The sequence below is a fragment of the Cervus canadensis genome, chromosome 14 (assembly GCF_019320065.1).
Source record: "Cervus canadensis isolate Bull #8, Minnesota chromosome 14, ASM1932006v1, whole genome shotgun sequence".
NCBI lineage: Eukaryota > Metazoa > Chordata > Mammalia > Artiodactyla > Cervidae > Cervus > Cervus canadensis.
In genome coordinates, this window is record NC_057399.1 from 8,537,376 (window position 1) to 8,552,233 (window position 14,858).

The 14,858-nt window shown below is 40.1% G+C and overlaps 2 protein-coding genes across 5 annotated transcripts in view; one reads left to right on the forward strand and one right to left on the reverse strand.

Annotated features, from left to right (window-relative positions):
• The window catches only part of INVS (inversin), a 124,003-nt gene extending 118,516 nt beyond the window's left edge, over positions 1–5,487 (reverse strand). For 3 of the 4 annotated variants that reach the window (XM_043486634.1, XM_043486633.1, XM_043486631.1), the window contains exons 1-2: positions 5,304–5,487; positions 2,251–2,380 (exon numbers count right to left, since the gene is read on the reverse strand). In XM_043486634.1, coding sequence (XP_043342569.1) covers positions 2,251–2,356 — 106 coding nt within the window. In that variant the 5' untranslated portion in view covers positions 2,357–2,380; positions 5,304–5,487. Of the gene's footprint in view, positions 1–2,250; positions 2,381–5,303 lie in introns of those variants that run through there. The other variant, XM_043486632.1, reaches the window with a different exon arrangement.
• Positions 5,488–5,660: 173 nt separating this feature from the next.
• Positions 5,661–14,858, forward strand: part of ERP44 (endoplasmic reticulum protein 44) — a 100,596-nt gene continuing 91,398 nt past the window's right edge. Inside the window, exon 1 of the mRNA XM_043486639.1 lies at positions 5,661–5,928. Within this exon, the coding sequence (XP_043342574.1) occupies positions 5,872–5,928 (57 nt within the window). The 5' untranslated portion in view covers positions 5,661–5,871. The remainder of the gene's footprint in view (positions 5,929–14,858) is intronic.

The following is a 14,858-nucleotide window of genomic DNA, read 5'->3' on the forward strand; positions in this document are numbered from 1 at the left end:
AGTTGGGAGAGTTCCTATTTAGTGTTTTCACTTTCAGTAAGAAGCATAAAGTGTGAGCTGAGAAAGGGAGGGAGGGAGATATGGCAGTAGTCAGAGTTTCAGTAGACAAAAAAGGCATGGGACAGTCATGTGGAGAAATGTAATATGATGAGCAGAGAGTCTTGAGTGCCTTTCTGAAGTGGGTAGGCATGAATCTAAGGTGTTACCAATCTTCCAGACAGGTTAAATTGCTCAGGGCTTGACAGAGGTAGATGGATTAGGTCCATCCAGAGCTGGGATTGCAACAGCCAGGTGTCACAGGTGAGAAAAAAAGGGAGTTTTTCCAAGAGAAGGATCTTAATAATAGACTGTGGAATCAGGGCTGAATAGAAAGGAAAGTAAAAACAGAAGAGAATGACGGTCAAAAGTGGAAAGGAAAATGGACTTGAGGACTCAGGGACACTGAAAAACTATCATTCTCATTAGTAAGTGAGCTGGAACTAAGAGTTTTAGTTGAATGGTGGGTGTCTGAGTGAGAGATTCAGAGGTGGTAGAAGACATCAAATTCAAAGAGTAACTGAATGTAGATAGCTGAGGTGAAGTGAGGATCACATCTCTGACAGAGAAGAGAAATCTTTACAGAGAATGTGGTAAAAGAACTTTGTCTTTGCCCCTTCCAATTAGCTGTTGACAGCATTGCTTCTTGCTGGGTGGGATTGTTCATTTGTAGTTCAGAGGGACAAGTGGAGTTGGTCATTAGACTATTACTGTTACCAGCCTGAAATGCAATCACCTAGAAAGAAACAAAACAGGCATCTCTGGACGTTAAAAAAAAAAAAAGAACTTTGTTTTTGAAGATGAGTTGGAGTTTGCTTAGCAGAGAAGGTAAGGGGGTAGAAGGTAAAAAAGGGGAGAGGGAATAGATGTATAGAGGAAACAAAGACAAAATTTATGTCATATTGAGGAACAGAAAGCCTAGTCACCAGATGGGGTGCATGGGTAGAAATTCCTGGAAAAACGAGACATTTAGAGTGAAAATAAATTCTAAAGGAATAGGTATGGAGGTTCAAGTAGTGTTGACTTTAAAGACTAGGTTGTCAATCGTGATGTCAGTAGACGTTTAGTGGTATGTATCAAGATTACAAATAACAGAGACTTTTATATTATTTATTTTCTTTGGGACTAACGACTTGTGACTATGCAGATTTGTGATTCTTGCAGTCCTGGAAAATTCTCAGCCACTGTCTTTTTCCTGTTCACTTTATTCTCTAGAACTTCTTCTAGAACCTCCATGTTGGACCTTTCTCTCTATATAAGACAGGGTGACCACTATCAACTTCAATCAGCTGAATCAATGACAAGAACACTTAATCAATTTAAAATCATTGACGTTTAAATCATTTGTAAACATTACTTTGGGCATATATTAAATGTTATAGATCATTATCTAATATCTCATTCCAGATCTCTGTTCTTACAGAGATTTCTAATAACAGATGAATTATTAAAAGACAAATTAATTCTCTTAGCACCTTAGAGTACCCATCTAGTTCAGTTCAGTCACTGTCATGTCCGACTCTTTGTGACCCCATGAACTGCAGCACGCCAGACCTCCCTGTCCATCACCAACTCCCGGAGTTTACCCAAACTCTTGTCCATCGAGTCAGTGATGCCATCCAACCATCTCATCCTCTGCCATCCCTTTCTCCTCCTGCCCTCAATCTTTCCCAGCATCAGGGTCTTTTCAAATGAGTCAGCTCTTCGCATCAGGTGGCCAAAGTATTGGAGTTTCAGCTTCAACATCAGTCCTTCCAATGAACACCCAGGACTGATCTTTAGGATGGACTGGCTGGATCTCCTTGCAGTCCAAGGGACTCTCAGGAGTCTCCTCCAACACCACAGTTCAAAAGCATCGATTCTTCAGCACTCAGCTTTCTTTTTTTTTTTTTTAGCACTCAGCTTTCTTTATAGTCCAACTCTCACATCCATACATGACCACTGGAAAAACCATAGCCTTAACTAGATGGATCTAGATTCGATGCCAAATACACAGGTATTTCTCAAGTACTTCTCATCTAATCTAAAAACCACAGTTTTAAGTTTCAGGACTTAATTTCTTTCTTTCCAAGTCTTGAAACCAAATATAAAAATAATGTATTTCCACTAAGATGTGTGAATAAACTGCAAATTAAAACTAAAATTAACAAATTTCCTTAGGACAAAGAGTTATTTTTTAAAGTTTCTGTACTTAAAGAGGAGCTTGGAGCTTACCTACGATAAGCTTGTGAAGAGCACCCTTATCTCCATTAATAGCAGCAGCATGCACTTGGGATGCTAATGAAGAACCGGGAAAGAACAAGTTCTCTGACCTGTTCATAGTCCTCTCAACAACTGGAGCAACCTGAAACGATGATGCAACCAATAAATATCTGCAGGAAACACTTCTGAAATCCATCTCACCAGTTATAAATGGGTATGTTATAAATATGGCTTACTAGAAACACTTCGCCAGGATTCAAAATGTCTACAGTCCTAGTTTTAGAAGAGACATAAGGAGCAAATCAGCTGAACTTCTGTACAAGTTGCTCATCTGTAAAATGAAAGGATTAGATGCTTTTAAGATGCTTATCAGGGGCTGAGAGAAAAAAAAAGGCTAAGTCTTTAATATTAGACCCAGGGTTCAAAAGGCAAAGTGACTGGCTAAGTTAATACAGGTGATTTGACTCCACGTAATACTAAATATTAGAACTGATACTGGGACTAAAGATTATGGCCAAGTCACAAAATAGATAATGATATAAACGTGTCAGGTTAGAATTACCTAGATTTAAGTGCTAAATTAGAAGGTACCTCATTCTTTCTTTCATGCCCACAAAAGGAGGCATTTTTATTTGTTCTCTTCTTATGTTCATCAGGGAAATATACCTAGTTAGAGATCTTGACCTCAGGAACTTAACTTGGAAACCACACTATTAGGATAAACCATGTTTCATTAAGGACAATTTTGCTGACTGGTCATTTGATATGGTTTGATAGACTCTTCTAGAAATGCATTAGCTGCATAGGAAAACAGTACATTCCCTATCATAACAGTGCTTAAACAGAGACTGGATTATGTCAGAAAACGAGCAGGAAGAATTCAAGTACCTGATGGAAGGAAAGAGTAGTTTCACCAATGATCATAACCTTGCATCCTAAACTTAAGATGTCCTATCAAAGTTTCAAACTTGAACTTACACGGATAAGGGAGATAATAAGTACAAGAAACATGGGGAGTGGTAAGTAACACGGCAAACCAGAGCATGTGTACCTATCTAAAGGGAGAAGCTGTTAATTAGCTATAGCTAATATCTATCATAAGGGTAAACAAGCCCTCTTCTGATTTTAAAAAATGAAACTCCAATCCCTGTGACTCTCTTTTTGTAAAATAAATTTATTACAGTTTATGAGCTTGATTGTCATTGACAAGGATTACCGGTTATTTTAAAGTGAAAAGTATTTTCTTAACTTTGTAAAGTTCAGCTCTTCATGGCTTTATTTTGCTGACAATTTCAGTTAACGTGTTGGCAGAAATTATGGGCTTTTTGAGAGACTTCTGTCATGTCTGAGCAAGTCTGTCATGTCAGAAAAACCAGTTATATGCAGGATTAAATTAAAGTGACTTAAAGAAGCTGCAAAACAGGGGTGGAGGTTAAAACACAGAAGAGTAATTATACTTGGGTTCAAGGTCCAGTTCTTTAATAATATGCAGTGTAAATGTAGGCTACCTCAGCTCTGCCTTCCCGTAAAATATGAAACACGAAATCAGTAGACCGTGCAGATTCATTTAACAGGTTGAGTGCCAACTATGTGCTATGCACTGTTCTGAACTCTAGACATTGTTCTGCACTTTAGATCACTCCAGGTGATCAGAGTTTTGGACACATCAGAATCACAAACAAAAAAAAAACTTTTGGAAAATAAACTAAAAATTTTATCTCAGTTATATATATTTATATATATCTCATCTCATAATTCTTGGCAACTTAGTACAGAAACAGGTAGATAGATGGTTTTCAGTGAATGCTTGTTGAATGAAAAATCAGTCATAGGCTGAGCACTAAGTCCAGAGGGTGACCAGGGTCAAAGTTTAGTTTCTTGGAGTAATGAATTCATACTCATCTGTCTCTGATCTTTTCTAACTCCTCATTTCTATTTACCAGAGAGGTTGGTGAGTGGTTAAGAGATAAGAACACCAGACTAGGAGAGAGGAGACCTAAATAAAACTCTTGACTCCATCACTATTTAATTTTGTCAGCCTGAGAAATCCTTTAAAAAAAAAAAAAAACTCAAATGTATACAAAAAAATTTTAGCGCTGTTTTTCATAAATTTTTATAGATCAAAACCTCTTGGTTATGAAATTCTATAAAACGCAAAGGTTTTATCATCATCATTAACTAGCTATAAAACAAGCCAGTGTAATAAACGCTCTAATAATAACTACAGAAAACCAGCGGCGCTGTAGCTGCAGGACTGTTAGTCGCTCAGCCATGACTGACTCTTTGCAACTCTGTGGACTGTAGCCCGCCAGGCTCCTCCATCCATGGAATTCTCCAGGCAAGAATACTGGAGTAGGTAGCCATTCCCTTCTCCAGGGGTTCTTCCCGACTCAGAGATAGAACCCAGGTCTCCTGCATTGCAGGCGAATTCTTTACCATCTGAGACACCATGGAAACCCAAAGTGGTGCAACAAGCAACGGAAGAGTAATTGTGATTAGGACCAAAGGATTGGTTGTTCGGGAAGTTCTCAGAGATGGTGACTGACATCAAATCGGGGTCTCCCGCATTGCAGGCAGATTCTTCTGCAGCTGAGCTACCAGGCAAGCTCAGTTGAGATAGCTTGGCTACAACTGGGGGCACGGCGATCTAGTTAGGTGTTCGTAAATGAATCTGGAGAGCTAACCGGGCCCAGGTTAAGTTCCTTAACTGCTTGGCTAGCAAGTGTGATTATCCTGTAGGAGTGATCCACGCATCAGTGGCAATCACTCTCGCACCGGGCTTTCCGGTTTACAACGGGCTTCCCGTCCATCCCATAACTATTCCTTACAGGAGTCCAAAGTGACAATTACGGGTAAGCCATTAACACATTCCACTGAAACCCAGCAAGGGGGTGGCTCTGACTTTATGACGCTAGAACTAACGCAGAGAGAAGAGCAAGGAGGCAAGGAGGCCAGTGATTGGAGGTTCAGGCCACAGCTCAGGCCAGGAGGACCGAGAGTTTGAGGCAGGGGCTAAGCACTGCAGACCGATAGGAGCCTCCCCAGCCAGGCCCCCTCTTACTCACCGTCGCCTCCTCCAGGACTCACGTCCTGGGGGCGGCTCCAGGAGGCACGACCCCCGCTGGGCCGCCCCTCCTGCCCGGCCAGGCCACTACATCCAGCTGGGACTGAGCCCCCCGAGCTGAAAACTAGTGGAACCCCTCGGAAGGCGGAGCGAGGCTCTTGACGGCACAGCCTTCTGGGAATTGTAGTTCGCGTCCTCTAACAACTCTCCCCACGCCCTTTCTATCCCACAAGGCCCCGCGCGCGGCCGACTTGGTGGACCAGGCCCGAGCGCTTGATGGGAAAACAGTTCCGTGCGTTTGATGACGTGCTCTTTGAGAATGGCGCGGGACTACATGTTCCGACGGGCTCTGAGAGAGGCAGGACCCGGAAGTGAGGGTGTGCGAGGCCTCTCTGGAAGTTGTCCCGGGTGTTCGCCGCTGGAGCTCCGGGTCGAGAGGACGGGGTCCCGCTGCCGGGAGAAGCCTCCACTGCCGCCGGCGCCCGGAGCCCAGCGCTTTCCTATCCTAACCCAACCTTCTGCAGTCCCAGACGCCAGCGCCTGTCCCTGCCGCGGACTCCGGCGTTACCATGATTCCTGCCATCTTCCTATCCTTACCCGACCTCAGATGCTCCCTGCTTCTCCTGGTGAGTGAGTGAAGGAATGACAGACCCTTCGATAGACGGTCTGCGGTCTCCCGCCCTTGCCGCGGGGGACACAGCTGCTCCCACCCTTGCGCTCCCGTTTTTTCTCCTGGTGGCGAAGAGTGCACCCTCCCCCGCTGCCTTCATTCTCAGCATCCGTCTGTCCGCTTCCCAGGCCCCGGGTTCCTGAGGCCTGAGAAACCGCGGACGGAGAATGAGACCTGGAAACCCGAGAATTAGCCCTGGGAGAGGAGTCTGGGGCGGGGGGAGGCGGTCACGGCGAGCAGCGCCCCTTCCCCCGGCTTTCGGAGGTTGTTTGAGTCCAGAGGGCTAATGAACTTGGTGGTATTCTGTGTCCAGAAGGTCGGGGCGTAGACCTTCTGTTCCCTCCCACCCCCTTCTTTTGGGAACAGTGTGAGGCCGACAGGTGCTGGGGTCTTGTGAATCTCGCTGTTGAGCGCTGAAACGGTGCCCGGGTCGGCGGATCCCTCTGTTGTGGCTTGATAGGATTGGTTGAGAACCCGGAACTGGAAGCTGGTTTGGTGTCCACTGGGGAAGGAAAGGTTTGGAGGGTGGAGGCTGTGATTACCAGAAAGCCTCAGCTCAGAGCCTCCCTCACATCTGGTTATACTGCCCCTCTCCACCCCGAAATTTAAGCAGAGTTGTTCTTCAGGCTCCTGATTGGTGAATGACCAGGTTTTCTGCAGACATATGCACTTATTTCTTAACTCCCTCACCGGCTCAGCACCATCCCATGTTGCAAAGGAAGCTTCCCCCACTCCGTCTTCCTCCAAAGTACATCTTGAGTGTGCAACCTGAGTAAGCCAGGCTGCAGGTCAAACTGAGACAAAAGTGAAGGACTAACTCCATGAGGCCAAATGATGTACTTTTAATTGAACTGTTGTTATAACACGATGTTTGAAAGTACTTTAATTGTAGTAGGTTTTTATAAGGCTAAATTTAAGTTGAACATTAAGTTAAAATCACTCTTGACAATGTAAGAAATATAATTCAGTGACTCACAGAAAGTCATATAGCTGGTTACTGGCAGGACTGGGATTTGAAGCAGGTCTCTTGACTCACAGTGATTATTCTGCCACATCACGTTAAATTTTTAATGTTTGTGTTTGAAATAGTTTCTCTCTGCCTGTCCCCTCTCTTCCTGTTTTCTCTTCTCTCCCCTCTCCTTCCTCTCTCCTCCCTCTTTTCTCTGTGATTTTCAAGTCATATTCAAAGGCCAGATCCAGTACTTGGACTTTTTCAGAGGAAAAGTGCTATTAAAAAACTAAAGGGTATGTCAAAATACTTTTGAGAACTAAAAGTTGCGTATAAACATGGTCATGTTACATGATGAAGTGTCCTGTTGTCATTTCTCATAGAGTAAGGAGTCGTTTCTCTATAGAGGAAAATATTCTGTAGAGAACAATTTCTTGGTAATTGCATCATACCCTGTGGGTCTTTTTCTTCTGGAGTACTAGAATAATACTCAGAGACCACTCTGTCTCTAAGGGTAATAGATACTCATCTTTCCATATCCATAAAAATGGCCAGAATTATGAGTTGTTTGCCAGAAATTACTTCTAGGTTACAAAAAATACGAAGGGCAAAAATCATAAGAGATTGAAAAGAAAAGGTGAAATACTGATTAGGGAAACTGTATCAGATTCACTGTTTGGCTGTAGAGCTAAATTTAAGAAAGAAAAATAATTTGTTTTGAAATAACTTATGCTTTTTATAGAAAGCCTACAAACGTTGTTAAGCATAAAAAATTTTTTTTCTAATACTTTTAAAATCTTGTTAACATTTTGTATACTTACCTCTAAATAAATGTAGCAGAATAGAAGGTATTTTAGAGAATAAAGGTTAACCTATAAAGGTTAATAGGCTGGAAAATAAAGCCCACGAAAAGGTTTAGTAAGCCAGAGTTACACGTGGAGCTAAATTCAGTTCGATCACACTGTTTACCAAAGTAGTTTTAATAATCATTTGCCAGTTAGCAAATATTTATAGAACATCTGTCTGATCACAATTTGAATTACTTTTCTAATTGGCAGTTCTGTTCTTGTGATGGAACCTGCTTACTCAGTAACCCACCTGTCTGAAAATACATGCTTTATCTTCTCTAGTGTACTTTCTTCCTCCTCCTTCCAGCTTCCCCTCTCAGACTTCAAGTTTATTCCCTCCCACGTTTAGCCATTGAATATCTAAGTTCCCACTTAGCTGAGGTCATTTTTTTTCTCTCCCTTAAATGGCATGCTCCAAAAAGCCATATATTCTATTACCACAATGATTTTTTTTCAGGCAAACTATACCTCTGCCCTGAAGAACTAGATCTGTTTAGTGGTGTTCATAAGATAACAGCTGAAACATAAAATCCTAAACTTCTGTGGGCAGGTAGTTCCCCCCCCCCCCACCTCTATCTCAAAATCATTTTGGGATTTATCATTCTCTGCCTTAAAAGCCTTTCTGGGATGCGTAACTAAGCGTAAAAGTTCAATGTGACAACATTTTCTTCCCTGAGCTTTTATGTATAGATAGCTTTAAAGCCAGGGTCTTAGACAATGAGTTCTTGTATTTTGGGCTTGCTTTTTGAAACACACCCTTTGCCGTTAAATTATTTTTAAACTCCACTGAATTTGCAACGTCTTGGGCAAAGTCAGGTATCGTAGGCACACTGATTTTGGGTAAATCAGAAAAGGTATTTGAGTCACCTGGCAAATGCAAAAAAGGCCTAATCCTCCTGGTACCTTTACTGTGCCTCATTGTATTAGTACTGTTATGGTTTGAATTGATCCATTAGATGTGCGGTTACAACTTTAGTTCCTAAACTGTATAATCTCTGCCTCTATAACTGCTTATCATATTTTGTGGGTGATTTGAATCCTGGAGCAACATTTCTCTACTAAAGCTCCATGTATATAATGTCTGGATTGGGAAATTCCTTCTCAGTTGTGTGTGCTTTTAAGGAGAGCCACCTGAATCAGAGAAAAAGCATCTGACCAGATATATCATGGCAGTGTCTTTTCATTTTGCTCTGTGACAGTCTTTACTTGGCAGCTCATAGGATAAGTTAAGGGGATGTTTCATTTATCACTAACCAAAGAATCAGTTACTTATCAATTGGCTCTTTTCTGCTTATCTTTCTGAGATGGGTTTACTCAGGATTAAAAGTGATAATTTTCCCCTTAAATTATTTATTTCTTAATGGTTCTTCCTGCATTGGTTTTGTACACGAGTTTTGAGATTGTGAGATAAGTGAAATAAGACTAAGTTGGAATGAAGTTGTCTGATATAGCCTAAACTGACTTTTCTGTGGTTCACAGATTATAACATTCTGCTCCAGTTACTTTACGGAAAAGTCTTTCTTGTTAATCTCTTGATGGTTAGGTTTATGGATCATAAGTTGTTACTAGCCCTAATTGCCTTGTGCCTGGACATTAAGGCTTTTGACATTATTGTTCTCCTGGTTTGTTCAATATGTATAAGAAGCCAAGAAGTGTTTGCTTAGGGAACTAAGTAAATCAGAGAGCTAAGTAAATATTTATTTAACTAAACTCTTTAAGTATCTTAAAAAATAAGTATTGTAGAATTCATAGATGTCAGTTTTAGCCATTTGTGGCTATTACAGATACTGATTCCTGTCGTCAGAAAGCGTACTTCTGGATACCTGTGGTTCCATTTATGACTCTGTGGGTCATTTATCCCGTTGATATGGCTTGCTCCAGATCAGTGGTTTACAGAACCTGGTTGCTCATTGGAAGCATCTGGGCCAATGTTAATACAGTTCTGTGCAGGCCCTCTGCCAGGCTGCTGTATCTGGGGGACCCAAACATGGCTTGTCTGCTTCGTTTTTAGTTCCCAGGTCATTTGTTTTTTCTTTAGTATGTCTCTCCCTGAAAGATAGGAATTAAACAGCAAAGCAGAAAACAGAATACTATTGTCACAAGTAGAAAAAGTAACAGAAATTTCTTTATATCATCAAATACTTAGTGTTAAGATTTTCCTGTTTCAAAGAGAAAAAAAAATTTTTAACAAATTAAATGTTCAAAGCAGGAGCTGTGTAAGGGCCATACATCCCAGTTGGATTATACATCTCTTGTAAGATTTTTACATCTGTGGCTTCTCTCTCAATCTCAATTTTTTTTTCCCTTGTAATTTATTGCTGAGAAAACTGGGTCCTCTGTCCTGTGTTACTTCTCACTTTCTGAATGTTACTGATTCTGTCCTTCTGGTGTGGTTTCATGTTTCTCTGTTCCATTTATTCCCTATACATTTGTAGTTAACTTTATGTAGGCTTAACCACCAACTCAATAGTTAGGTTCATTTGTTTTTCAGTTTTTAAAAAGTTATTTTCTAATATATAATTATCAATATGTAAGGTTTACTGCTTCCAAAGCAATCTATAAAACAAACATTTACAGAAGGCTAACTTCTATCTCTGGTCTAGTCTATTCTCTTAACTTCCTCCTCATATAAGCAACCTTAAATTTTTTTTTTTAATTTTTAACTATTTCTTTTAAAAAGCAATGTAAGCAGTCTACTTGTATCTGCATATCTGTATGTTTCTCCATCCCCTTCGTACCCTCTGGCACATTATTCATACTTTCTCTGCCCACCTCACCCTCTCCCCTCTTAACCTCTCTGTAAAGTGTATCCTAGAGTGTAAAGTGTATTCAGGATAGAAATATTCCTTATTTCTTCTAAACTGTTTATTTCTCCTCTGGGTAGATGTGGCTATTATTGTTCCCATTCTTTTGCTTTAACAAATATGTTAAACTACTTTCAGAACTACTTTTGCTAGTGTATCTTTGAAATATTAATAGATTCCTGTAATTGAAGTTGCTCAGACAAATAATAAATGTAACTTTGTAGATGTTGCTAGATAGTAGAAATTCCACAGGAGTTTTGCCATTTTGAGTTCTCACCAACAAGGTAACAAACTTTTCTCATGTTTGCATTCTTTACCATGGGTGTTTTAACTCTTTATCACCTTAGTTGATCCTGGGATACAGTCAGCTTGAGAAGCACTGGAGTGTACTACTCAACTCAGTAATATTTTGGATGCGTTAAAACTTGTAAAAGCCTTGTAAAAAATGTCTGATTGTCACAGTTACTGACAACATGTTCCACACTGTAGACTCTGACTTTTAATAGCTTTGTAGTAACTCAGCTTTTAGATGCACTATATTTTACTTCATCGTTTGTTAAGATATTACTATTTTAATATAAATGATATTTTTAATATAAAATACGGTTATTGGTCATCTCCAGTTTTCCACAGTTGTGAAAGAAATGTGCAGATGATTCACATACAATGATATTCACTATAGATCTGCAAATATATTCTCAGTTAATTCTGTAGAATTGTATATCTTAGATCCTTTTATTTTTTTCTCTTATGATATATCTTTTATTTAGGATTTCTGATACATTGTACAAATGTGTCCTACTGGAAAGTTGTCCAGATGTTAATTTCTATGAACAATGTATGAGAATATCCACTTCCTCACACTCTGGTTACAATGGATGCTTTTGTAGTCTGTGCCAATGTAGTAGACCAACAATATTATCTGGTTTAAATGTATATTTATTTGATTACAACCAAAGGTTTGTTTTCTTCAAATTAATGACATTTATAGTTCTGCTTGAATATGTATATATGTGTTTGTTATTTACCCCTTTCCAAAACCTTGTTTACTCATTGCAGTAATTCAGAATAGATGTGCTCACAAGATACAGTTTAAGAATGACAAAGTGTTCTTTCTTCCTTTAGTGTCCATTCATGAGGTAGCAGAATGCAAAAAATACAGGGTTAGCTGTCAGGGCATCTGTGTGCAAGTTCCACCTATTCTACATCCTTAACAGTGTATCTTTGGGTACATCACCTAACTACATTTTTTATTCTCCAAGGTAAGCACTCCAGATTTGATGATTCAGTGATTCTTTGGTAGTCTATCTTGTTTTTTAAAAGGATATTCCTCTGACTTCTCTAATTAGTAAATTTCTTATTTGATTGGGTAGTTCCTCAAAAACTCTGCTGGCTTTGCAGGTCTATGCCCCCCTCACTCTGCTATCCAGTGGGAGGAAGAGCACACTTTGGTCACAGCTTTTCTTGTATTACTGTACTCTGATCCATTTAACTAACTAAATGAAAAAACGCAGCTTGGCTTTTCACAGCATTCAGTGCTCGTTAGCCTACCTTTGATCCCATAGAGAGCATCTACCTGGGTTTCAGGCTGCAGCAAATATATTTCCTTGGTATTATTCTTTTCTTTCCTCCTATCATTTGAGGGCCTGTTTACTATCTGCTATGAAAGAGAAAGATAATTGAGATTCATATCACGCTTTCAAGGAATTTATAGTTTAGTGAGGGAGAAAAGCTCTATATGTAAATAATTAGAATTCCAAAATGAGAATGATAGGTGTCTTTAAGGTATTTGTAGAAGCGAGTTGTAGATCTTGCTTCTTCCAGTGTCCCTCACCCCAGGCATACTGATTCAGAATCTGTACTTTAATAGTGTACCTTGCTGATTCATATATGACCATTAAGTATGAGAAGTACAGCTATAGATGTCTAAAAAGAAGCAAATTTCTTCTCACTGGCAGAATCAGAAGTCTTGAAGGAAGACGAGAACAGAGCCTTAAAAGGTTAAATTGATGAGTTAATTTTCAGTCTTGAGTGGAATGAATAAGAAAGCTTTTACCCTTCAATGACTTAGTAAATCTGTATCATGAATTAGATACCTGTTTTGGGGGTTTTCTTTCTTTTTCTTTTTTTAAGGAGTCTTGCTGTGTGGCTCACTGACATGGCAAGATGTCAGAATTGGCCCTAAAGAAGCTAGCAAACCCTTTGGCCAGTTTCCATTACAGCTCATTATTATCTTAGCCAAAATAAAAATCATGGTCTTTAGTGGCTTCTCAGTAGCATTCCAATTATTCCATTCAAGAGGAGAAGGACAAAAATGCGACTTTGGAGAAATTTCTTATGTGATGCCATGGATCTCGGTCTTGGTTCTGTTCTTATAGAGACTGCAGTCAGATTCTAACTGCTTTGATTCCCTCAGTGATGTTGTGATCGAGATCTCTGATTCCTCTAGTTGTGTGGTTTTCTCATTATGTAGAACCTTGAACATTATATTTTAATGTATCTAATTTTTAGTCACCTGAATTTGTAGACATGAACATTACTAAAATAATACAAAAAAAAAAGGGAAAAGAAGGAAGAAATCATCTCAGAAAAATATTTGAGTATTGGAGCTAAAGAAAACTGTCAAGTGAATTAGAGTGCCAATACTTTTCCCATTTCTTCCTTAAGATTAGAAGAGTCTAGTAGTGGAAGGAGGCTGTTGTAATTGAATTTAAGTGATTTTAGAAAAAGATCTTTAGGCATCAGAAGAATTTTTAACACTGGAAAAAAGGAATTTCTATGGGACTCTACCATGAATGTTTTGCTCAGTTCAGTAGGTGGGTCACATGCAGTAGAATGACTAAAGGTTTAATTGTCTATAACTATACTGTAAATTCATTAATATGGAATAAAATATAAAACTCCATTCCTCAGTGACAATAGCCATTTTTCAAGGGCACAGTGGTCACGTGTGTGTCCTCAGTCGCTCAATTGTGTCTGACTCCTTCCGAACCTTTGGACTGTAGCCTGCCAGACTTCTCCATCCTTGGGGTTTTTCAGGCAAGAATACTGGAGTGGGTTACCATCTCCCTTCTCCAGGGGATCTTTCTAACCCGGGGATCGAACCAGCATCTCCTGTGTCTTCCTGCATTGCAGGTGGATTCTTTACCCACTGAGCCATGATTACTGTATTGAACAAAGCAGATGATGAACCATTTCCATTGTTGCAGAAAGTGCCATTGGATACTGCTGGTCTAGTTGTCATCTGTCTCAGAAACCCAAGACAAAGGTGAGGTAAAGAATGAGGAAAATGCCTCAAATAGTGTTTCAGGGCTTGTGAGGAACATATATCTTGCCTGTCCAAGGGTTAGCAATAACCTGGAAAAATGTTCATTGTCTTATTAGCACAGATTTGTCTTTTGGTAGCCTGATAGCAAATTTAGGGAGGCATCAGACAATATCCCTGGGTTGGGAGGATCCCATGGAGAAGTGAAAGGCTACCTACTCCAGTATTCTGTCCTGGAGAATTTCGTGGACTGTATAGTCCATGGGGTCGCAAAGACCCGGACATGACTGAGCAACTTTCACCTCACCTCAGACAATATAATTAAAACTCAAAAATAAGAGTTTGAGTGTTTAGTATTGATTCCTCTACTAGTTCACAAGGCAATGTAGGACAAGTCACTGTCCTTCTTGGGGCTTTGTTTTTCGACTGAAAATTGAGTAGGATTGCATAGACTGTTTGGGGCAGTCCAGTGAGCCTTCCAGTGGAATGTGACTGGGAAGTTGGGATTTGAGGGACTACAGTTTGTGATAAAGCCCCTTTTGAAGGCTTCATCTTCAGAAATGATACTTTAGAGAAAAATTTACTGATTAAGAACATTCCTACATTTTAGTTGTTAAAATTACCTGTAGAAAGATGGCCCCCATATGCTCTGTTTGCCTCAGGTTTCAGGATACCTTTGCCAGGACTTTAGTGTTCTAATTTGATAAACCCAGAAGTTAATGTGCATTTTTTTTCATTTATTTTTATTAGTTGGAGGCTAATTACTTCACAACATTGCAGTGGGTTTTGTCATACATTGACATGAATCAGCCTTGGAGTTACATGTATTCCCCATCCTGATCCCCTCTCCCACCTCCCTCTCCACCTGATTCCTCTGGGTCTTCCCAGTGCACCAGGCCCGAGCACTTGTCTCATGCATTCCACCTGGGCTGGTGATCTGTTTCACTATAGATAATATACATGCTGTTCTCTCAAAACATCCCACCCTCGCCTTCTCCCACAGAGTCCAAAAGTCTGTTC